Genomic DNA, 23,215 nt, shown 5'->3' with positions numbered 1-23,215 from the left:
TCCTTTGCCTCCTTCGTCAGGGATATGTCTATCTGCATTCCCTTTCCCGTGGTCTCTGTGGATGAGCCGAGGGCTGAGATGCTCGCGGTCCTCGACTATCCATCACCACCTAGAGAGTCCTCCACGGTACCATTGCACAATGTCCTCAAAGAGACACTGCTTCGGAACTGGTTGAGACCTTTATCTAATCCCACCATCCCCAAGAAAGCGGAGTCCCAATACAGGATCCACTCAGACCCAGAGTTAATGCGGCCTCAATTGCCTCATGACGCAGCGGTCGTGGACTCTGCTCTCAAGAGGGCACGGAGTTTGAGGGATACCGCTTCGGCGCCCCCGGGGCGGGAGTCTCGCACTCTGGACTCGTTTGGGAGGAAGGCTTACCAATCTTCAATGCTCATGACCCGCATCCAATCCTACCAGCTCTACACGAGCATCCACATGCGGAATAATGTGAAGCAACTGGCGGACCTGGTCGACAAGCTCCCCCCGGAGCAGTCCAGGCCTTTTCAGGAGGTGGTCAGGCAGCTGAAGGCGTGCAGAAAGTTCCTGTCCATGGGTATTTATGACACCTGTGATGTGGCATCTCGAGCTGCGGCCCAAGGTATAGTGATGCGCAGACTCTCGTGGCTGCGTGCCTCTGACCTGGACAACCGCACCCAGCAGCGGCTGGTCGATGTCCCTTGCCGGGGGGATAATATTTTTGGTGAGAAGGTCGAGCAGTTGGTGGACCAACTACACCAGCGGGAAACCGCCCTCGACAAGCTCTCCCACCGGGCGCCTTCAGCATCCACCTCAGTAGGTGGACGTTTTTCCCGGGCCAGGCAGGCTGCGCCCTACGCCTACAACAAGCATAGGTACACCCAGCCGGCCGAAGACCTCATCAGGCACAGGGACAGTCCCAGCGCGCTTGTTCCCGTCAACAGCGTGCGCCTAAGCAGCCCCCTGCGCCTCCACAGCAAAAACCGGGGACGGGTTTTTGACTGGATCCATGGGAACATAGCCGCCATCAAAGTGTCCGTACCGGACGATCTGCCAGTCGGGGGGAGGTTAAAATTTTTTCACCAAAGGTGGCCTCTAATAACCTCCGACCAGTGGGTTCTCCAAATAATGCGTTTCGGATACACCCTGAATTTGGCCTCCCCTTCACCAAATTGTCCTCCGGGAGCCCAATCCTTCAGCTCCCATCACAAGCAGGTACTTGCAGAGGAACTCTCCGCCCTTCTCAGCGCCAATGCGGTCGAGCCCGTGCCACCCGGGCAGGAAGGGCAGGGATTCTATTCCAGGTACTTCCTTGTGGAAAAGAAAACAGGGGGGATGTGCCCCATCCTAGACCTGAGAGGCCTGAACAAATACCTGGTCAAAGAAAAGTTCAGGATGCTTTCCTTGGGCACCCTTCTACCAATGGTTCAGAAAAATGATTGGCTATGTTCCCTGGATTTAAAGGACGCATACACTCACATCCCGATACTGCCAGCTCACAGACAGTATCTCAGATTCCGCCTGGGGACACGGCACTTTCAGTATTGTGTGCTGCCCTTTAGGCTCGCCTCTGCCCCACGGGTGTTCACGAAGTGCCTCGTGGTGGTCGCGGCGTATCTACGCAAGCTGGGAGTGCACGTGTTCCCATATCTCGACGATTGGCTGGTCAAGAACACCTTGGAGGCAGGAGCTCTCCGGTCCTCCTGGAGCTGCTGGGGTTTGTGATAAATTACCCAAAGTCCCATCTCCAGTCAGTCCAATCTCTGGAATTCATAGGAGCTCTGCTGAATTCACAGACGGCTCAGGCCTTTCTTCCCGAAGCGAGGGCCCACAACCTCCTGTCCCTTGCTTCTCGACCAGAGCGTCTCAGCAGGTCACAGCTCGGCAGATGTTGAGACTCCTAGGTCATATGGCCTCCACAGTTCATGTGACTCCCATGGCTCGTCTTCACATGAGATCTGCTCAATGGACCCTAGCTTCCCAGTGGTGCCAGTACACCGGGAATCTAGAAGATGTCATCCGCCTGTCCCTCAGTTGCGGCAATTCGCTGCACTGGTGGACACTTCGGACCAATTTGACCCTGGGACGTCCATTCCAAATTCCGCAGCCCACGAAGGTGCTGACGCCGGATGCATCTCGCCTGGGGTGGGGAACTCATGTCGATGGGCTTCACACCCAGGGACTGTGGTCCCTCCAGGAACAAGATCTTCAGATCAACCTCCTGGAGCTCCGAGCGGTCTGGAACGCACTGAAGGCCTTCAGAGATCGGCTGTCCTATCAAATTATCCAAATTCGGACAGACAATCAGGTTGCAATGTATTACATCAACAAGCAGGGGGGCACCGGATCTCGCCCCCTGTGTCAGGAAGCCGTCGGGATGTGGCGTTGGGCCTGCCAGTTCGGCATGCTTCTTCAAGCCACATACCTGGCAGGTGTAAACAACAGTCTGGCCGACAGACTGAGCAGAGTCATGCAACCGCACGAGTGGTCGCTCCATTCCAGAGTGGTACGCAAGATCTTCCGAGAGTGGGGCACTCCCTCGGTGGACCTTTTCGCCTCTCAGACAAACCACAAGCTGCCTCTGTTCTGTTCCACATTACAGGCACATGGCAGACTAGCGTCGGATGCCTTTCTCCTCCATTGGGGGACCGGCCTCCTGTATGCTTATCCTCCCATACCTTTGGTGGGGAAGACCTTACTGAAGCTCAAGCAAGACCACGACACCATGATTCTCATAACGCCTTTTTGGCCCCGCAAGATCTGGTTCCCTCTTCTTCTGGAGTTGTCCTCCGAAGAACCGTGGAGATTGGAGTGTTTTCCGACTCTCATTTCGCAGAACAACGGAGCGCTTCTGCACCCCAACCTTCAGTCTCTGGCTCTCACGGCCTGGATGTTGAGGGCATAGACTTCGCTTCGTTGGGTCTGTCTGAGGGTGTCTCCCGTGTCTTGCTTGCCTCTAGAAAGGATTCCACTAAAAAGAGTTACTTTTTTAAGTGGAGGAGGTTTGTCGTTTGGTGTGAGAGCAAGGCCCTAGAACCTCGTTCTTGTCTTGCAAAGAACCTGCTTCAATACCTTCTGCACTTATCAGAGTCTGGCCTCAAGACCAACTCAGTAAGGAATCACCTTAGTGCGATTAGTGCTTACCATCATCGTGTAGAGGGTAAAGCCATCTCTGGAGAGCCTTTAGTCGTTCGATTCATGAGAGGCTTGCTTTTGTCAAAGCCCCCTATCAAGCCTCCTGCAGTGTCATGGGATCTCAACGTCGTCCTCACCCAGCTGATGAAACCTCCTTTTGAGCCACTGAATTCATGCCATCTGAAGTACTTGACCTGGAAGGTCATTTTCTTGGTGGCAGTTACTTCAGCTCGTAGAGTCAGTGAGCTTCAAGCCCTGGTAGCTCATGCTCCGTATACTAAATTTCATCATAACAGAGTAGTGCTCCGCACCCACCCTAAGTTCCTGCCAAAGGTGGTGTCTGAGTTCCATCTTAACCAGTCAATTGTCTTGCCAACATTCTTTCCCAGACCGCATACCCGCCCTGCTGAACGTCAGTTGCACACATTGGACTGCAAGCGAGCTTTGGCCTTCTATCTGGAGCGGACACAGCCCCACAGACAGTCCGCCCAATTGTTTATTTCTTTCGACCCCAATAGGAAAGGGGTCGCTGTCGGGAAACGCACCATCTCCAATTGGCTAGCAGATTGCATTTCCTTCACTTACGCCCAGGCTGGGCTGACTCTTGAGGGTCATGTCACGGCTCATAGTGTTAGAGCCATGGCAGCGTCGGTGGCCCACTTGAAGTCAGCCTCTATTGAAGAGATCGCAAAGCTGCGACGTGGGCATCTGTCCACACATTCACATTTCATTACTGCCTACAGCAGGATACCCGACGCGACAGTCGGTTCGGGCAGTCGGTGCTGCAGAATCTGTTTGGGGTTTAAATCCAACTCCACCCTCCAGGACCCGAATTTATTCTGGTCAGGCTGCACTCTCAGTTAGTTGTTCTTCATAGTTCAATTTCTGTTATACCCTCGCCGTTGCGAGGTTCAATTGACCTGGGTTCTTGTTTTGAGTGAGCCTGAGAGCTAGGGATACCCCAGTCGTGAGAACAAGCAGCCTGCTTGTCCTCGGAGAAAGCGAATGATACATACCTGTAGCAGGTGTTCTCCGAGGACAGCAGGCTGATTGTTCTCACCTACCCTCCCTCCTCCCCTTTGGAGTTGTGTTTTACTCATTCCTTGCTTGTCATTCAACTGAGCGGGAACGGTCGCGCACGGGCGGGAATACGGCCGCGCATGCGCGGTGGGCATGCCCTGCGTGCGGGACTGCCCGCAAAGTTTTTGTTCCGGTTGGTGGGGGCTGCCGTGGACGTCAACCCAGTCGTGAGAACAATCAGCCTGCTGTCCTCGGAGAACACCTGCTACAGGTATGTATCATTCGCTTGCTAGAAGGATGTTTCAGAGCATTATCAGTCCAGACTTCAGTGCAAGCCCAGCAAACAACTCGGGTTGATCATTTGGAGAGTCAACTGCTTGAAGTGAAAAATACTAATGTTCAACAAATTAAGGAGAAAGAGAATTATTATTGAGAAGATTGGAATATCTTGAAGATCATGGAAGAAGGATTAATCTTCGGTTTTAGAGTTTCCCTAGATCTCTGTTGATATCATCAGTAGATATAATTAAGAGATACTTGTGTGAGAGATTGAGTTTTTCAGATGATAATTTACCACCTATTGTGAAGGCAGTTTATCTGTCACTGCCTACTTGAGATGCATCTGGAGTTAGAGCACAAGAGAACACTCAAGGGAATCGTTCAATTCTGACTGACTTTTTGGAATCATCTATGGAGTTGGTAACCTAAAGATCTGTGCTGTTGGTAACGTTTCCACTGGAGCTAGACCATAATACAGTATTAAGAATTTAGACATTTGAATGAGCATTTTCTTGGGTCTTATATTCACACTAGTAAAAAAGGCCCATTTCTCACACAAATGAAACGGGCGCTAGCAAGGTTATCCTCCGAGTTCCTGGCCCCCTCCCTCTCCTCCGAGTTCCAGGCCTCCCTCCCTTTCCGAGTTCCAGGCCCCCCTCACCCCCTCTCCTCCGAGTTCCAGGCCCCCTCTCTCCCTCCCTCCCCCTCTCTCTCTCTCTCTCTCTCTCCCTCTTCTCTCTCCCTCTCCTCCAAGTTCCAGGCCCCCTCCATCCCCCTCCCTCCAAGTTCCTGGCCCCCCTCTCCTCAGAGTTCCAGCCTGGCCCCCTCCCTCTCCTCTGAGTTCCAGGCCCCCTCCCTCCCTCTCTCTCCTCCGAGTTCCAGGCCCCCTCTCTCCCTCCCTCCCCCTCTCTCTCTCTCTCTCTCTCCCTCTCCTCCAAGTTCCAGGCCCCCTCCATCCCCCTCCCTCCAAGTTCCTGGCCCCCCTCTCCTCAGAGTTCCAGCCTGGCCCCCTCCCTCTCCTCTGAGTTCCAGGCCCCCTCCCTCCCTCTCTCTCCTCCGAGTTCCAGGCCCCCTCTCCCTCCAAGCTCCAGGCCTCCCCCTCTCCCTCCCTCCGAGTTCCAGGCCCCCTCCCTCCCTCTCCTCCGATTGCTAGCCCAACCTACGCTGCCTGCCCTCTTCTCCCAGTCCTTTGCCTGCTCCTCGCCTTCCTGCGTGCCACCCAGAATTTAAAAGTTCTTACCTCGGGGTCCAGCGGCAGCAGTGAAAGACAAGCAGGCACAGCGCTTCAGCCTGCCTTCCCTTCTCTCTCTGGTCCTGCCCTTATTTCCTGTTTCCGGAAGGGCGGAACCAGAGGCAGAGCTGAGAGAGAAGGGAAGGCAGGCTGATGCGCCGAGCCTGTTCGCCTTTCACTGCTGCCGCCGGACCCCAAGGTAAGAACTTTTTAATTCTGGGCGGCACGCAGGAAGACGAGCAGGCAAAGGACTGGGAGACGAGGGCTGGCAGTGCAGGTCGGGCTAGCAATCGGAGGAGAGGGAGGGAGGGGGACCTGGAACTCGGAGGAGAGGGGGGGGGGGGCTGGAACTCTGAGGAGAGGGGGGGGGCGATTCTCTCCTCCCCTCGATTTATACCTGAACGTTCTGTGGCTGGCTGGCGCTGGCTTCCCTTCCCTCTCACTGTTCCACCCTCTGATGTCATTACGTTTTGACGCGAAGACGGGGCAGTGAGTGGTTATGGATGTTAAGAACCCAGGCATCCAGACATAGAACGTTGGAGGTGCAAGTTATTATATAGGATATTTCCTGACTTGTCTAGAAATACCCAGCTTAAGATTTCTTGGCTATGAAGCCAAGGGTCATTGCCCTAGGTGGTACCTTTATGCTTAAATTTCCTTGTCAATGGTTTTTTGTTTTGTTTTGTTTTTTGTCTCATGGTGGTGGTAATTACTTACTCTTTGACCCTAAACAACTCAGTAATTTTCTTCTTTCCAGAGAATCTATTGTAGTTTGAAGAACTTTCTCAGACTTTCCTTAACCAGCTGCTGCCGATCTGTTTTTATTTTCATGTTAGTTTTATTTCATTTCTTGATTACAATTAGTGTGGGCTAAAGTGTATTTGAATATTTTCTTTAATGTTTACGTGATCATTGATTTATCCTAGCTTAATTTCTAGATTTGTTTACATTCGGTGTGATTGAATGTTAATATATAAAATTCATAAAAATAAAAAAAAATCCCATGAAAAGAAATAGACTCCGAATACAAGTGAGTTTGTGACAGCCATAATAGTTGTGTTTTTGACACATATGCCAAATGATTGACACTCATCCAAGAGTGAATATTATTTATGCACAACACAGTAAATTGAATTTTAGCATCTACTGAAGATTCTTCTGGTACAGGAAGCTGAAGATCATTGGCATAAAACCAATATTGAATACCCAACATAGACAAACACAGGTTGGACGAATATAAATATTAAAGAGAATGGCAGAGAATGCTGAGCCTTGTGGTACTCCAGAGGTCATAGAAATCCAACAAGATTATTTCTGATTGTAAACCATTTGAAATTGGTAGTTTGAAAGAAAAATTATTTAAATCATTCCAGAGCTTTACCGCCTATGTCACATGACTCTAAATGATCAACCAGTAATGAATAACAGTATCAAAAGCTGAAGCCACATGAGTGAAATAAAAAAAAAAAAAAACGTTATTCTATCACACAAAGATAACATTTCAGTACTGTGCCTATGCTGAAACCCAAATTGAAAGGGATCCAGCACTTCCTGTAAATCATTAAAGTCCATCAATTGTTATAAAACTAAGTTCTCAAACATTTCCCTAAAATGGCAAAGATGAAATTGGCCAATAATTCTCATGAGTATCAGGATCTTGCTTGGTATTTTTTAATAAGAGCAGTACTTTTCAACTTACTGGGAACAGTTCCTTCCTCTAATGATTTAACTAACAATGTAAATAGGTTTAGCAACACTTTCTATCATTACTTTAAACAGAGATATAAATATGGATCAAGGTTTGAGGATCTGCTAGGGTCACTTTCAAACACAGGATACCAGGATCAATGAACTTTGGTATGACTCAGCATGGAGTGGAGGAGTGGCCTAGTGGTTAGGGTGGTGGACTTTGGTCCAGGGGAATTGAGGAACTGAGTTCAATTCCCGGCACAGGCAGTTCCTTGTGACTCTGGGCAAGTCACTTAACCCTCCATTGCCCCATGTAAGCCGCATTGAGCCTGCCATGAGTGGGAAAGTGCGGGGTACAAATGTAACAACAACAATGTCTTTTCTTATGTTGTTAGTCTGATTTTATGGTAGGTAAGGAGCATAAGCTTACTGATGGAATGGTCTGGTGACTTTTAGCTGCTGTCAAATTCCTTTTTCTACTTTACTATGTTGAAGAAATGGGCAGTAGAGTTGTGGATATATTGGTGTTTATACTTATACTCGAGTTTTGAATTGGTAGGATAGAGAAATTTTGTCTTCTCTTAAATCGTGGTGGGTAAATCCACTTTTCATCTTTCAGAATGTACAGACCTGAAATGCAGAAGTACATTTATATTGCATTTATTTTGTTCAAGTCGTTAAATGCAGAGCTGCCTTTGAAACCAGCTTACTACCAGAATAATACAAGTCAACATTAATATGTTTTATTAATGTATTACTATTTCTAGTCCAAGTTAGAAACCCAAAATAACTCTGCAAATTTAATTCATATGGTTTATAGGAAGCTGAACTAATGCTCCAAGAAGAAAGCGAGACTGTACATCTTCCATTTGAAAGTGGAAATGTCCTGCAGATTCCTGTAAAGGGCTCAAAATATAGGTAAAGCAATTCATTTATATGTTACTGTACTCACTGTGAACATATCATCTTTACCTTTGAAAACCTATTTAAGAAACTTCAGAAGGGAAAATATATAGGAGGTTATTATGAGGGCCCAATTAGTTGTTATAGGTTTTCAAAATATTTTTAATTAAATATAAGTACATTAGGATAAATGTCTTATTTTCAACAGAGTTGTGGAGGCACACTCCCCACCCCCTTTCAATTTAGTCAGGCTTCAGTTATTCTCAAAATGTATAGACAACATGTATCATTGGGGATTTCTTTATTAACTAATCAGGTATTCACTAGGCTTATGGTTCCAAAGGGGTACTACTACTACTATTACTACTATTTAGCATTTCTATAGCGCTACAAGGCGTACGCAGCGCTGCACAAACATAGAAGAAAGTCCCTGCTCAAAGAGCTTACAATCTAATAGACAAAAAATAAATAAAGTAAGCAAATCAAATCAATTAATGTGAACGGGAAGGAAGAGAGGAGGGTAGGTGGAGGCGAGTGGTTACGAGTCAAAAGCAATGTTAAAGAGGTGGGCTTTCAGTCTAGATTTAAAGGTGGCCAAGGATGGGGCAAGACGTAGGGGCTCAGGAAGTTTATTCCAGGCGTAGGGTGCAGCGAGACAGAAGGCGCGAAGTCTGGAGTTGGCAGTAGTGGAGAAGGGAACAGATAAGAAGGATTTATCCATGGAGCGGCGTGCACGGGAAGGGGTGTAGGGAAGGACGAGTGTGGAGAGATACTGGGGAGCAGCAGAGTGAGTATATTTATAGGTTAGTAGAAGAAGTTTGAATAGGATGCGAAAATGGATAGGGAGCCAGTGAAGGGTCTTGAGGAGAGGGGTAGTATGAGTAAAGCGACCTTGACGGAAGATGAGACGGGCAGCAGAGTTTTGAACCGACTGGAGAGGGGAGAGGTGACTAAGTGGGAGGCCAGCAAGAAGCAGATTGCAGTAGTCTAAACGAGAGGTGACAAGGGTGTGGATGAGGGTTTTGGTAGAATGCTCGGAAAGAAAGGGGCGGATTTTAAGGATGTTGTAAAGAAAAAAACGACAGGTCTTGGCAATCTGCTGGATATGAGCAGAGGAGAGAGAAGAGTCAAAGATGACCCCAAGGTTTCGAGCTGAGGAGACAGGGAGAATGAGAGAGCCATCAACAGAAATAGAAAATGGGGGGAGTGGGGAGATGGGTTTGGGGGGGGAAATGAAAAGCTCGGTTTTGGTCATATTTAATTTCAGGTGGCGTTGAGACATCCAGACAGCAATGTCAGACAAGCACACTGAAACTTTGGTTTGGATGCAAGGTGAGATATCAGGGGTAGAAAGGTAGATTTGGGAGTCATCAGCATAGAGATGGTAGGAAAAGCCATGGGATGAGATTAATGAACCAAGGGAAGAAGTGTAGATAGAAAGGAGGAGGGGACCAAGAACAGAACCCTGAGGTACGCCGACAGGCACAGGGATAGAAGTAGAAGAGGATCCACCAGAGTGAACACTAAAGGTGCGGAGGGAGAGGTAGGAAGAGAACCAGGAAAGGACAGAGCCCTGGAATCCAAGTGAGAACAGGGTATCGAAAAGTATGCTGTGATCGACAGTGTCAAAAGCAGCGGAAAGATCAAGAAGAATGAGGATGGAATATTGACCTCTGGATTTAGCCAGTAATAGGTCATTGGAGACTTTAGTAAGCGCAGTTTCGGTTGAGTGGAGAGGGCGAAAACCAGATTGTAGTGGGTCAAGAATAGCATGTGAGGAGAGAAAATCAAGGCAGCGGCGGTGAACAGCACGCTCAAGTAATTTGGAGAGAAAAGGAAGGAGGGAAATGGGTCGGTAATTAGAGGGACAAGTAGGGTCGAGTGAAGGCTTCTTAAGGAGAGGTGTGACCACAGCATGTTTAAAGGCAGCAGGGACAGTCGCAGTGGAAAGTGAGAGGTTGAGAATGAGACAGATAAAAGGAATAAGAGCAGGAGAGATGGCATTAAGAAGGTGGGTGGGAATGGGATCAGAGGAACAGGTGGTACATTTTGAGGAAGAAAGGAGAAGTGTAGTTTCCTCAATAGTAACTTGAGGAAAGGGAATGAGGGGAAGGAGAGAGAGGGGAACGGACTAGTGGAGGGAGAGGTGGTGAGGTAGAGAAAGCAAGGTTTATCTATTGAACCTTGTTGTGAAAGAATTCAGCAAGGGTCTGAGGAGATAATGAAGGGGGAGTTGGGGGAGGGGGCACCTTGAGGAGAGAGTTCAATGTGGTGAAGAGAAGTCGAGGATTAGAGCCAAGAGAGTTGGTCAGTTGGATATAATAATCCTGTTTGGCACGTAAAACAGCAGATTGGAAGGAGGTCAGCATGAACTTAAAGTGTAAGAAATCAGCAAGGGCCCGAGATTTCCGCTAGAGGCGTTCGGCGGAGCGGGTACAGGAACGTAGGTAGCGGATATTAGAAGTCAGCCAAGGTTGGGGTTTTGTACGCCTTACAGGGCGGGTCATCAAAGGTGCAAGAGTGTCTAAGGCAGAGGATAGAGTATTGTTGTAAGAAGAAACAGCCTCGTTGACAGACGTGGATGGTGCCACAGTAGAGAGGAGGTTTGAAACATGGGAGGATAGAGATGAAGGGTCAATATCGTGAAGATTCCTAGATAAATTAGATAAGATAGGACGGGACTGGGAGGGAGGAGATTTATGTGTGAAAGTTATAAGATGGTGATCAGGGAGGGAAGATCAGAGGCAAGGAAACTAGAGGGTGAACAGTTGGAGGAGAAGATGAGATCAAGACAGTGACTATTTTGATGAGTGGGGGAGGTGGAGCATAGTTGGAGATTAAAGGAGGACGTTAAAGCGAGTAACTTGGAAATACAAGAGTTGGAAGGATCATTAGCAGGAATATTAAAGTCACCAAGGATGAGAGAGGGGGAGGAAGGATCATGGAAGAAGGCAAGCCAGGCGTCAAAGTCACGGAGAAAGGATGAAAGGGACTTATCAGGGAGACGATAAATGACCGCTATTCGAAGAGGCAGAGGAGAGAAAAGGCAGATAGAGTGGTCTTCAAAGGAGGAAAAACAGTGAGATTGAGGTGGAAGAAGGGGTTGAAATCTGGAGGATGGAGAGAGAAGTAGTCCAACACCGCCCCCACGGCCAGCAGGGCGAGGAGTATGTGAAAATAGATAACCGCCATGGCACAGGGCTGCGACTGAAGCAGAGTCATCAGGGCAGAGCCAGGTTTCTGTTATGGTGAGCAGATGGAGGTGACACGAGATAAAGAGGTCCTGGATATAGGCGAGTTTGTTACAGATAGAGTGGGCATTCCATAGGGCGCAAGAGAAGGGCAGAGAAGAGGAGGGGAGTAGAGAAATAGAGATGAGGTTAGAGAGGTCGCGGTGAGATCTGTAGAGTTGGGATAATAGTTGGTGAGGGGGCCAGGATTGGGATTGATGTCACCGGCTGAGAGTAAGAGAAGGAGTAAAAGAGAGCGGAGGAGAGTAGGAGAGGTGTGGCCACGAAGGCGTCGAAGGCGAGAGGTATTTAGGTGGAATGGGGAAGGCAAAATGGACAGAAGAAAGAGGCGGAGATTAAAAGCCAAGAGGGAGGAAGAGGGTAGGAGAGAAGGTGAGGTGATGAAGTCGATGGATGGGCAGTGAGTTCCTGTAGCGGAGAGAGGTAGGGGGTGAGGGAAAAGATTAGGAAGGGACAGGGCTAGGAAGAGAATGTGAATAGGGGCCATAAATGACTGAGGTACTTTAGCAACTGGGAAGAAGATTAGATGTAAAGAGAAAAATGCCCCGGCGCGCGGCACCTAGAGCGGAGGCCCTGAGTGGATCAGAGTGGACCTGGGTGTCACCCCGGAGAAGGCTGTAAGGATATGCAGATGAGCTGCAAGTCCTCCACAGCACCTGAAAGGCAGCCGGTGGTAGAGCTGGGCACCTCTCAGCTGAGGAAAGGCTTACCAGGGGTTAGGCCGAAGCCAGCATTCCTCCCCCTGAGGGTAGCCTGATCCTAGCCAAAAAGGACCTGGAAACTCTGTGCACTTGGAGCGAGGGCCCTGGGACGATCTGGGTGGAACTGGAGTCACCCCGGATACAGCTGTGAGGAAATGCAGAAGGGCTGCAAGTCCTCCACAGCACCTGGTGGGAGCGCTGGGCACCTAGAGCGGAGGCCCTGAGTGGACCTGGGTGTCACCCCGGAGAAGGCTGTAAGGATATGCAGATGAGCTGCAAGTCCTCCACAGCACCTGAAAGGCAGCTGGTGGTAGAGCTGGGCACCTCTCAGCTGAGGAAAGGCTTACCGGGGTTAGGCCGAAGCCAGCATTCCTCCCCCTGAGGGTCGGGTAGTCTGGGGATGCTAGGGGTAGCTTGGGTGTGGCAGGAAGGTAAATCATTTGGGTATTAGACATGTTTGATCTCTTGCCCTTAACTCCTCTCTATGGTTGGTGGTAGTCATAGTTCCATTTCCACACACCATTGGGATCTTGAGTTCTCATGATGTACTGAACTGAGGCAACTTTTCAATATTTCAGCTGCTGTTAGACAACCTTCGGTAGGTTGCCCAGCATGACTAAAAGTCTCTATAGGGTGGCACCACAGGGCTAAGTGTCTCTGCTGATCATCATAATGAAGACCTTTTTATGTTGTGTTGATCAAGCCTGAGAAATTAGATGTTTTCTGTAAATACTATTGTAAATGAAATGACTGTGTCTTCAGCCCTATGTGAATGTCCTCTGTATTCCTGGGATAATTCTGCACTACTACTGTGCTTTGCAGAATTTGCACAGAATTTCCCTGCTATGCAAAGGGAGTGGAGTGTGGAGGAGAGAAAGCTGGAGAGATCTATGAAGGAATTCAGTGATGGAGAGTAGTCATCGGGAGACAGGTTTGTTGGGTGGGGGACCACGGGAGGGTATATGGGGGGGATGATCATCGGAAGAGCTATAGGGAGTATATACTTTGTGGATGGGGTTTTGGGGGTGATGATGGCAAGCAGTGGCAGTGTGTGTCGGAGGAGGGGTTTGAGAGAGCTGTATGTGTGTGCTGGGGAGAGGCTGAGAGCTCTATGGGGATGTGTGTGTATGTGTCGGAGGCAGGAACTGAGAAAGATGACACTACTATCTTGGAAGATGGCGATACCCAACCAACCCAACCCATTGCATCTTGAGATGTATTAGGTGGGGTCTGCCATATAAGCGGATTTTCCCCTAAGTGGTGGTCTCTGCACCAGGCAGATGGTCAGGATGTAATGGGCATGGCTGGGCGCTGCCATCATTCAAATTGGTAGCACCAGAGCAGGATTCAAGTTCATCATTCTTTGATACACTGCCACAAGGAACATATCATCTTAGTGGCTTACAATAACAGGAGAAACACAGTGATGAAAAGAACTACAATTCAAATAGAAAAGCTAAGAAAAGATCGGAAAATTGCATCTATCCACAAGGAAGCGACTAAAGTCAAAAAGACAGCAGGACTAGCGGACTCATGGCTAAATGGTCAGAAGTAAACATGGGCGCTACAGGCCATTAGCTCTGAACTGGCACCCGCGTTTGCCAGCGCGATATGATCAGAAGGACTTTACCATGGTATAAAAGAGCTTGTAATGGATCAGTGCTAATTGCATGCAAATGCAGGCAGAAGGGATTAAAATGAGGCCTTTCTATATTTCCTCTGATGCACAGAAATCAGTTTCCCAGAAGAAGGGTGCACTACTGCACAAAAATGTATGCCAGCTTGGAGCAGGTGTTATTCACATCCAGCAAGGTGATGGGATAGAGATCCCCTTCCTTCCCATGTAGCCGGTGAAATGGTGAAGGATGCAGACACATGTAGGGTGCAGAAGCGGTTTTCAAGGATTTGGAACGAGTTTCAGCCAGCGTGCTGCAGAAACGTGAAGCAAAGGACCTCCCCCCCCCCCCCCCCCCCCCCCCCCCTCCCCATGGCAGCCGTTCTGCTGGAAGATAAGGGGGCCATGCAAGAGGTGCAAGAACATGCATGCTGCAGTCTCCTGCTCCTGCTCCACTGCCCCTTGCTCCAGGCTGGTTCCTTCTGCCTTTGCCACACTGCCTCTCCCCCCCCCCCCCCCCCCCTTAGGCTGGGCATGAACACAAGAACTTTGCTTAGGCACAGCTCTTGTGTGCATGTCTAGCATACAATCCTGCCGCTTAATTTTAATGTTCGACTCTAACAGCATGCTTATCATTTGCATACTATTAGCATCAAACATTAAGGAATTATTTTTGGGCGCTACTGTGGTGGTATTTTCTGGCTCTCTTCTCTAAAGCACAGGAGGTTTGAGCATTGGGGCCTTAGTTCATCAAACAAAGGCCCCCAAAGGTCAAAGGCAGCAAAAAAGAACAGACAGCCAAAAATTTAGGAAGTGGACTCAAATAGGTGGGTTTTAAGGGCTGCCTTAAATTCCGAGTGAGATTGAATGTACATAAGCCAAGGGGGGAAAGTGTTGCAGAGGACCTGAGACATTAAACATTGATTTCCAAAAAATGCTCAAAAAATTGTATGAAATGAAGGGTTGGACAAAGGTTTTGCTGTGAAGATCAAAGAGCATGACTAATAACTAGCAAAAATTGGAGGCTGACTCGTTAAGAGTTTTATGGACCACCATAAGAATTTTATAACTAATCCATGTGTCAATAGGAAGCCAGTACTCCTGCCTAAAAAGAGAGGTGACATGGTCATTTTTACATCCACCAGTAATCAGTTTCACAGCAACATTTTTACAAGTTGCAAATGTCTTAACTCTTTTTTTCCAATGCCACTAAATAGTGCATTGTAATAGTCTAAGCAGGAGAGCACCATTGCATGTACCAATATACGGAGATAAGTACATAAGTACATAAGTAATGCCATACTGGGAAAAGACCAAGGGTCCATCGAGCCCAGCATCCTGTCCACGACAGCGGCCAATCCAGGCCAAGGGCACCTGACAAGCTTCCCAAACGTACAAACATTCTATACATGTTATTCCTGGAATTTTGGATTTTTCTAAGTCCGTTTAGTAGCGGTTTATGGACTTGTCCTTTAGGAAACCGTCCAACCCCTTTTTAAACTCTGCTAAGCTAACCGCCTTCACCACTTTCTCCGGCAACGAATTCCAGAGTTTAATTACACGTTGGGTGAAGAAAAATTTTCTCCGATTTGTTTTAAATTTACTACACTGTAGTTTCATCGCATGCCCCCTAGTCCTAGTATTTTTGGAAAGCGTGAACAGAAGCTTCACATCCACCTGTTCCACTCCACTCATTATTTTATATACCTCTATCATGTCTCCCCTCAGCCGTCTCTTCTCCAAGCTGTATAGCCCTAGCCTCCTTAGTCTTTCTTCATAGGGAAGTCGTCCCATCCCCGCTATCATTTTAGTCGCCCTTTGCTGCACCTTTTCCAATTCTACTATATCTTTCTTGAGATGCGGCGACCAGAATTGAACACAATACTCAAGGTGCGGTCGCACCATGGAGCGATACAACGGCATTATAACATCCTCACACCTGTTTTCCATACCTTTCCTAATAATACCCAACATTCTATCCAGGTTCTAGGAAGGGACATAGAGACTTAATCTGACATGGTAAAAACATTTACTCATTTGTAGCAGAATGTGGGACCAAAAGATAAGACTAGTATCAATAGTGACCCCTAAAATCTTAATGGAACCTGAGATGAGAATCCAAGTGCCAAGAAGGCTAATGAAATCCACAGCTGGATAAGCAATATTATGAGTAAAAAGCATGGACCTTGATTTTGAAAGATTGAGTTTCATTTTGTTGTCCTGGATCTATTGCATGACCACTTCCAACTTGGCAATCGGGGTAGGAAGAACTGAGAGATCAGAAGGGTTAAGAATTGCAAGGATCTGAATGTCATTAGCATAAAGGGCACAAGACCCAAATCTATAAGCTAGAAAGATATTAGAGTGTAGGAGCCAATAGTGACCCCTGTGGCACGCCACAGGTCAGCGGAAAGGATTCAGTGTGTTACTTCAGAAAACACGGTAAGAGCAGTTCATCATGTACGATTGAAACCACAACTGCACAGTACCTGTGATTCTGATGTCCCATAGCCCACCAAGAAGCAGGTCATGATCTACTAAATCAAATGCCACTGAAAGATCGGTAGATAGCAGTAAAGTGAAGAGATTGAAATTGTATGGTCTGCAGAGGTGTAGCCAGGTTTTGATCTCAGGAGGAGTAGACTTTTATAAAAATAGGCACCAGTTGGTATCAGCTAGACAACTGTGTCTGTATTGTTGCTCAGGGGCTGTAGCAGGCACTGATTAATACAGGCTGTCTGTGTTGCGTCCTGCCTACAAGGAAACAGTAAGTTACATCAGGAGGCAGGACGCAGAAGAGGTCCCTGGACTGGCCAGTACAGGCAACCTGTCTTCTTAACTACAAAGTAAAAATATTCAAATTGTGACCATCACCTCAGTAATAGCACACACATTCCTTCCACTGCTAGACACCTTGTTTAAATCAAATGGGCTTTTGTTTGTGAGGTGACTCAACAGGATGTGAAGAACACTAGTCTTGATCATTTTTATTCTGGGTGACAAAGGCCACCGAAGGTGGCCCATGCCCCACAGCCTGCATTCAAATAACTTTGTGAAATAACACACCCCCCTGCAAAAAGACACCCAAAACCTATACTGAAAACTTACTACACCATAATAGCCCTAACCTATGTATGAAAAGACTGTGCTATAAATATTACAGTGGGACCAAGAGAAGTGTTTCCCTAGGTGGTCCTGGAGCACCCTCTTGCCATTCAGGTTTTCAGGCTATCCACAATGAATCTGCATGAAAAAGTTTTGCATGTAATGGAGACAGTATATGCAAATCAATGTCATGCATATTTGTTGTGGGTAGCCTGAAAACCTGACTGCCAAGGGGGTACTCTAGAACCAATGTGGGAAACACTGCCCTAGAACACAAAACTCACCACACCATAACAGCCCTAACTTACCTATGAAAAGATAGTGCCATATATATTACACTGGGCTCTGGAGCACCAATATACCTACTGTTGGGAAACTGGAACAAACTGCACTGTTACACATTCCTACACAGACACTACATGCTAGCAGAATCCTTCACCTCAGTCACACATGCAGAACATGGACAGACCCTCATCTATATAACATAAGAGTAGCCATACTGGGTCAGACCAATGGTCCATCTAGCCCAGTATCCTGTTTCCAACAGTGGCCAACCCAGGTCACAAGCACCTGGCAGAAACCCAAATTGTGACATTCCATGCTACCAATCTAATACAGAATAGAGAGCAAAAACAACAAAAATTGAAATAGGGACCCCCCCCCCCCCCCCCCTCCTCTCTGTCCAAGGAAGCCAGACACTATAAAAGGTGCAGTACTGGTTAAAAAAGAAACAGAAATGCATTTTCTCCTGTACTTTGCAAAATAAAAATAGAAAAAAATGTACTTTTTACAAAGCAGGTACATCTCAGTCCTTACAAAGTATTAAACAAAAATAATTTTCTTCTACCTTTGTTGTCTGGATAGTTGGCTGGTCCCAGTCTTTTTTTTCCATGTGCCACGAGTCAGCCATACAAATTCTTTTCCAGGTTGGCCATTCCATTTATTCTCTCTCCTCTTGTCTTCCTTTCCTTCTCTATATCTGTTGGCACTGATCTTTTGTTTTATGTCCCCACTATGAAATAGCTGTGCATAGAGCTGCCAATTGAGCGAGCTCCAGAAGGGAGATTTTTCAACCAGTCCTAGTGTGAACTGACATCCCAAATTCATGTGGGATTTGCAGTCCCTAATTCTACCCATCAAAATCTGTGCTGCAGTACATTCAAAATTACTTAAGAAAATGCACTCGGACCCCTGCAGGGTTGCTAATTTGAAGACATCGGAGATGTGCATTTTTAAATGCTGTCATATTCCTCAGGTTTACCAATGGACTCCTACAGCTGAATTCAGGAAAAATTCAGTTTTAGAAGTCCATTGGTAAACCTGAAGATAGGCAGAGTGGACTAACACGGGTACCACACCTCTCTGTCAAATTCCTAAAATCAAATTCAAAATAAAATACCTTTTTCTACCGTTTGAACAATTTATTTTCTCATCTGCTTTGGTCCCACTGTCTCTTTTCTGTTTTTCTCTTTCTTCTGCCTTTACAGGGTCTCTTGCCCATCTGACATTTCTTCTGTCTCCAAGTGCACCATTCTTTCCTTTGCACCATTATTTGTCCTGTCTAGTAACTCCCTTCTATGTCCCTCGTCTCTATCCTACCCCCAAGTTCAGCATCTGCCCTTTCTGTGTCTCCATCTCCCCGCCCTTTTCAGCACAAGCCTACCTGGTCTCCTCATCTCCCCCTTTTCTAATATCTGCCCTCCTGGTGTCTCCATCTCTCCCTTTTTTAACATTGCCCTGAGTCCCCATCTTCCTCCTTCTTCTAGCATTACCTCTTTCTCTCCATCTGACCTCTTTTCACTATTCTCCCCATATTCCCATTCCCCCCTTCCAGCAGTGCCTCTTTGTGTCCCTATCTCCTTACCCCCCTTTCTAGTAGTGCCCCTGTGTCCCTATCAGTGAACAGTGAAGAAAAATTAGCTCAACCTATAGAGTTTATAATTGCGGTTTCTACCGGCTATAATAATTTTTGAAGCTGTTTTAGTGATATTCGATTATTTCTTTTCTCCTCCAGCTTTTAAGGCATTGCCTATCCAACTGAAACAGCTTTAGACTTGTTACAGATGGACCTACAATAAAAAAATTACAAGGTGGATGCAGCAGCTCATAAGTTTGCTTGCTTTGTTTCGAGTTAACGGCAATGACAACTGCGCGGGGGAGTAGAAACAGATTAACTAACTAAACTGGCTTCCTTGCTTACAACGGACTAGGTAGGCTCGATTCCACTTCTGTCTATTAAACCTTCTTGGGCAGCTTTCTCCCTTCTCCAGCCCCCCCCCCCCCCCCAAATCTTACATGTTTCGCCCGCTCTACCGTCCGCGTGGTGATTTTCAGTGCCCTCCTGCGCAAGTCTTGCATATACTTCTGCCCATTGTCTCCCATCCGCGTGGTCGCTCGTTTTTAAAGCCCTGAGATGTTCTCCCTCCGACTCCGGCAATTCACGTAGCCAGCCTTCTGCCAGCGTCGGAGCCTCTCAGGCGCGTCCCGCCTCCTCTAATGCAACTTCCTGTCTTCTGCAGAGGTGGGGGGCGTGCCTGAGGGAGAGGCCCCGACGCTGGCAGAAGACTGACTGTCAGTTGCCGGTGTCGGAGGGAGAAGTCTTCAGGGCTTTAAAAATGACCACGCTGATGGGAGAGAGCGGGCGAAAGAGACAGGAGTAGGTGCAAGACTCACGCGGGGGGGGTGGGGAGGAGACATAGAAAGCTATTGGCAGGCATTTGGCGCTTAGGCGCCATCTCTTCTAAAAATATATATCTTTTGGGGGGAGCAACCGCTCCCCCTGCGCCCCACCTAGCTACGCCACTGAGAGTCTGGATGTGGTCAGCATGGCAATAAGGGCTATTTCAGTGTTGTAAAAAGCATGAAAGCCAGTTTGGTTGGGATGGACAACGTGTGTAGTGTCAATGTGTAATGTCTTAGAAAAAAATGGTAAGTTGGCTATAGGATGATAAAGACATCTTCTGCAGTTTGTTGGCCATCCTTTCTCCTTAGGCATAGTATAGCCAACTTCAGTGGTGATCTGTAAAAAGCATGAAGAAAGATGTCTCCTATGCATATTGTTCGCTGTTTGTAGGATTCAGATATGCTCTGTTTTTCTGAAGATGTTGTGGATCTTCGTAATGCTCCACTGTGGGCTGAGGAATTATAGAAAGTAATTAAATCCCTGAAATCTAATAAAGCTCCAGGGCCAGACGGATTTACTGGGGAATTTTACAATCTAATCCCAACAGTAGCTTTGTGGGCCTTTATTGACATACTACAATGATATAGTTGACCCAGGGCACTTTTCCTCATTATTCTAACACAGCTCTTATTAGTCTAATCCCTAAGCCAAGGAAACCATTGGAATTTCCAAACTCTTATCTGATTTCCGCTTAATGTTGATGTTAAGGTGTTATCTAAAATATTTTCGGAGAGAGATTAGCGACACACTTGCCCAATATAATTGAAGGGAATCAAGTTGGTTTTGTATGGGGGAGGCAGTCAGTTCATAACATCTAAAAGATAATAGCTGTGGCTCACTGTCAGAAATTTAAGGTGCCTTCTTTATTAGTCAGTTTAGACACAGAGAAAGCCTTCAGTAGGGTCCGGTGGGAGACTCTTTTTCCACTTTGGAATATGTGGGTCTTTCTAGTTGGTTTCTTTATACCTCATCCACTGTAGCCCTGATAGTGAATGGTATACATACCTATCCCTTCCCAGTAGAGGTGGGCACTTGTCAGGGGTGCCCACTGTCTCCTTTATTATTCTTGATCTCATTGGAACCCTTGTTGGGTCTCTTAAGGGCTTCTAGAAAGGTGGAGGAGATTGCTTTGGGGGTGATGCAGGTTAAGACTTTAGCTTATTGATTCTGTTGTCCAATCCACAGGTGTCCCTTCCTCCTCTGTTAAATCTCCTGGAAGATTATGGGTACTACTCGGGATTCAGCCTCAATTTTCAAAAATCTACAGCACTCTCCATTATTCCTACTGTTAAACTCAATTGGGTTGGGTCCTTTGCTTTTAGATGGGCAGAGGGTTCTTTTAAGTATTTGTGCACTATCATACCTAGTGACTTAGTAAATTAAATGCATTTAATTTAACTCCCCTACTGTGGGATGTACAATGTAAACTGAAACTTTAGCAGACACTTCCAGTGTCCCTGCTGGAGAAGGTTCACTCATATGATGATTGTGCCTAAATTTCTTTACATCTTTCAGATGCTTCCTCTCTATCTAAAAACCAGTGATGAAATATTGTTTAAGCGCTGGTTACAGTGTTATCTGTGGAGAGATAAAAGGCCCAGATTACCCACAGCTCATATACTGAAGCCAAATGATAAAGGGGGTTTAGGCATATTAAATCTTAAGATATTTGACAATAGCCAGTTGTATGCATCATATGAATGACTGGTTTTGAGGTACAGAAGATTTTTCTGTAACCACTTTAGAGAGCAGTTTGTTTCCTAAATGTCATTTCAGTGTGCTATTCCATGCTCCTCCAGATAAATTGGTGGTGGTGGTGGTAGGATTTTGTTGCTAAGGCTGCTACGTATGACATAGCACTGGGTTTGTAAACATTATACATTTCTTTCTACTGTTACACCTTATTTACCAATTAGAAATAACCCGGCCTTTTTGCTTGGACGGGTTACTAACATTTCTAAAGTTTGGGAGGACAAATGTATCAGGATATCTATATCAAGTCTTAACGGAGGAAGGTTGTATAAAGCCATTTTTAGAACTACTGAAAGAATTTTCATTGTCTGAAGGGGACACTTTTGCTTATATGGATCTAACAGAGCACATACATGAGGCAGTCACTACTGCATAGACATTTGAGTCAAACTTCATGTATCTTTTAAATTTCATCATGTGGCTCTTCGTGAAGCGACCAATGAGGTGGACTATAATAAGTGTGCAGTGAAGTGGACGGAAGAACTACACAGTAAGATAAAGGGGGTAAAGGGTCATGGACTTACATACTGCCTTTCTGTCATACAGCCAAAGTGATTTACATATTCTGTGTAGGTACTTTACAGTAGATCATCTTTGAGAGAGTCTGAAATGTGGGAGGAGAATATAAGAAAATATGCTCTTGTTGGAATTGCAGTACAAAATTTTGTTTTGTCTGTATATATTTTCCCTTATAGAGCATTTAAAGCCTCTATGCATCTGAGGATATACGTCTTAAATGTAAAGTACATGAAGCATGTTTGGGTCATATGTTTTGGTTCTGGCCTCCAGCAATGCTGTTTTGTACTCTTCTCTTGCCAATGGCGACATAAGGTAAAGGTCTTACCGACAATATTGTTTAGACTTTATAACATACCACATCCTATTCCAAGGGTTCTTGGGAAAGCCATTTTGATGGCTAAGAAAACAGTTGTACTTTTGTGGATTAGTGATGAATCGCCCTCCTTGGCCTTATGGTGAACTTAAATGATACAATTGCTTACCATGGAAAGGTATGGAATTAGATATAAACTTGAAGCAAGGCATCAGATTTCACCACGTTTGAGAACCGTTTTGGATCACCCTTAGCTTTGTAGCTCGTAGCAGAATTTAAAATTTCACATACATTGCACAATCCAGTGTTATATTAATTGATCTTGGTATGGATTATTGGAAGTGGGTTTGGTAAGGGGAAAGAAATTGGGAGGTAAGGGAAAAGGACGGCGGGCCTGTAAGAGGGACGTCCTTCTGCAGTTCTGTGAGAAACACGTCCTTGATTACTGTATTTTATACTTATGAACGTTCCTTATATTTCCCGTACCTGGATGTCTGCAACTACATGCACTGTACTTGCGGAACATGCAGAGGTTCGCAGTGATCTATATAAGGAAGGCTCCGCACGTACTCATCCAAATAAGGCCCCGCATGCATGATGACGGTCCATGCACGTCATGGATGTCCACGTGCCGACCTATCATATATGGGGCAGGACGTCCACATGCTGACTCATCCATATATGGGATGGTCGTCCATATATGGATCTGTGCATGTAAGGATGTCCATCAGTCATTGGAGTCCATATAAGGTGATGCACGTTTTCCAACGGTTATTCACTGAGAAACATGGCTCTCAGACGGAAGCCAAACTTTAGCGGAGAGTATGCTCCTGGTGCAGCTCTGCCTGAGGCACCAGCGCAGGCTCTTCCTGTCTCTCCCCCCCCCCCCCCCCCCCCCCCCCCCAAGGACTGTGTCCATTAGAACATGGATACAGATATGACAAAGGGTGGAAAAGTAAGTGCTTTTATTCATCCCCCACCCACTGTTCCTGGGCTATTAGGTCCCCCTCCTGTAGCACCACATTTAAGAGCACTAACTG

The 23,215-nt window shown here is 46.7% G+C and overlaps 1 protein-coding gene across 1 annotated transcript in view; it reads left to right on the top strand.

Moving 5' to 3' along the window:
- SLC4A7 (solute carrier family 4 member 7) overlaps positions 1-23,215 on the top strand; it is a 413,178-nt gene that overhangs the window by 363,223 nt on the left and 26,740 nt on the right. Inside the window, 1 exon segment of the mRNA XM_030205798.1 lies at positions 8,154-8,251. Coding sequence (XP_030061658.1) covers positions 8,154-8,251 — 98 coding nt within the window.

The sequence above is a fragment of the Microcaecilia unicolor genome, chromosome 1, assembly GCF_901765095.1.
Source record: "Microcaecilia unicolor chromosome 1, aMicUni1.1, whole genome shotgun sequence".
Taxonomy (NCBI): domain Eukaryota; kingdom Metazoa; phylum Chordata; class Amphibia; order Gymnophiona; family Siphonopidae; genus Microcaecilia; species Microcaecilia unicolor.
This window is presented reverse-complemented; position numbering and strand designations above follow the sequence as displayed.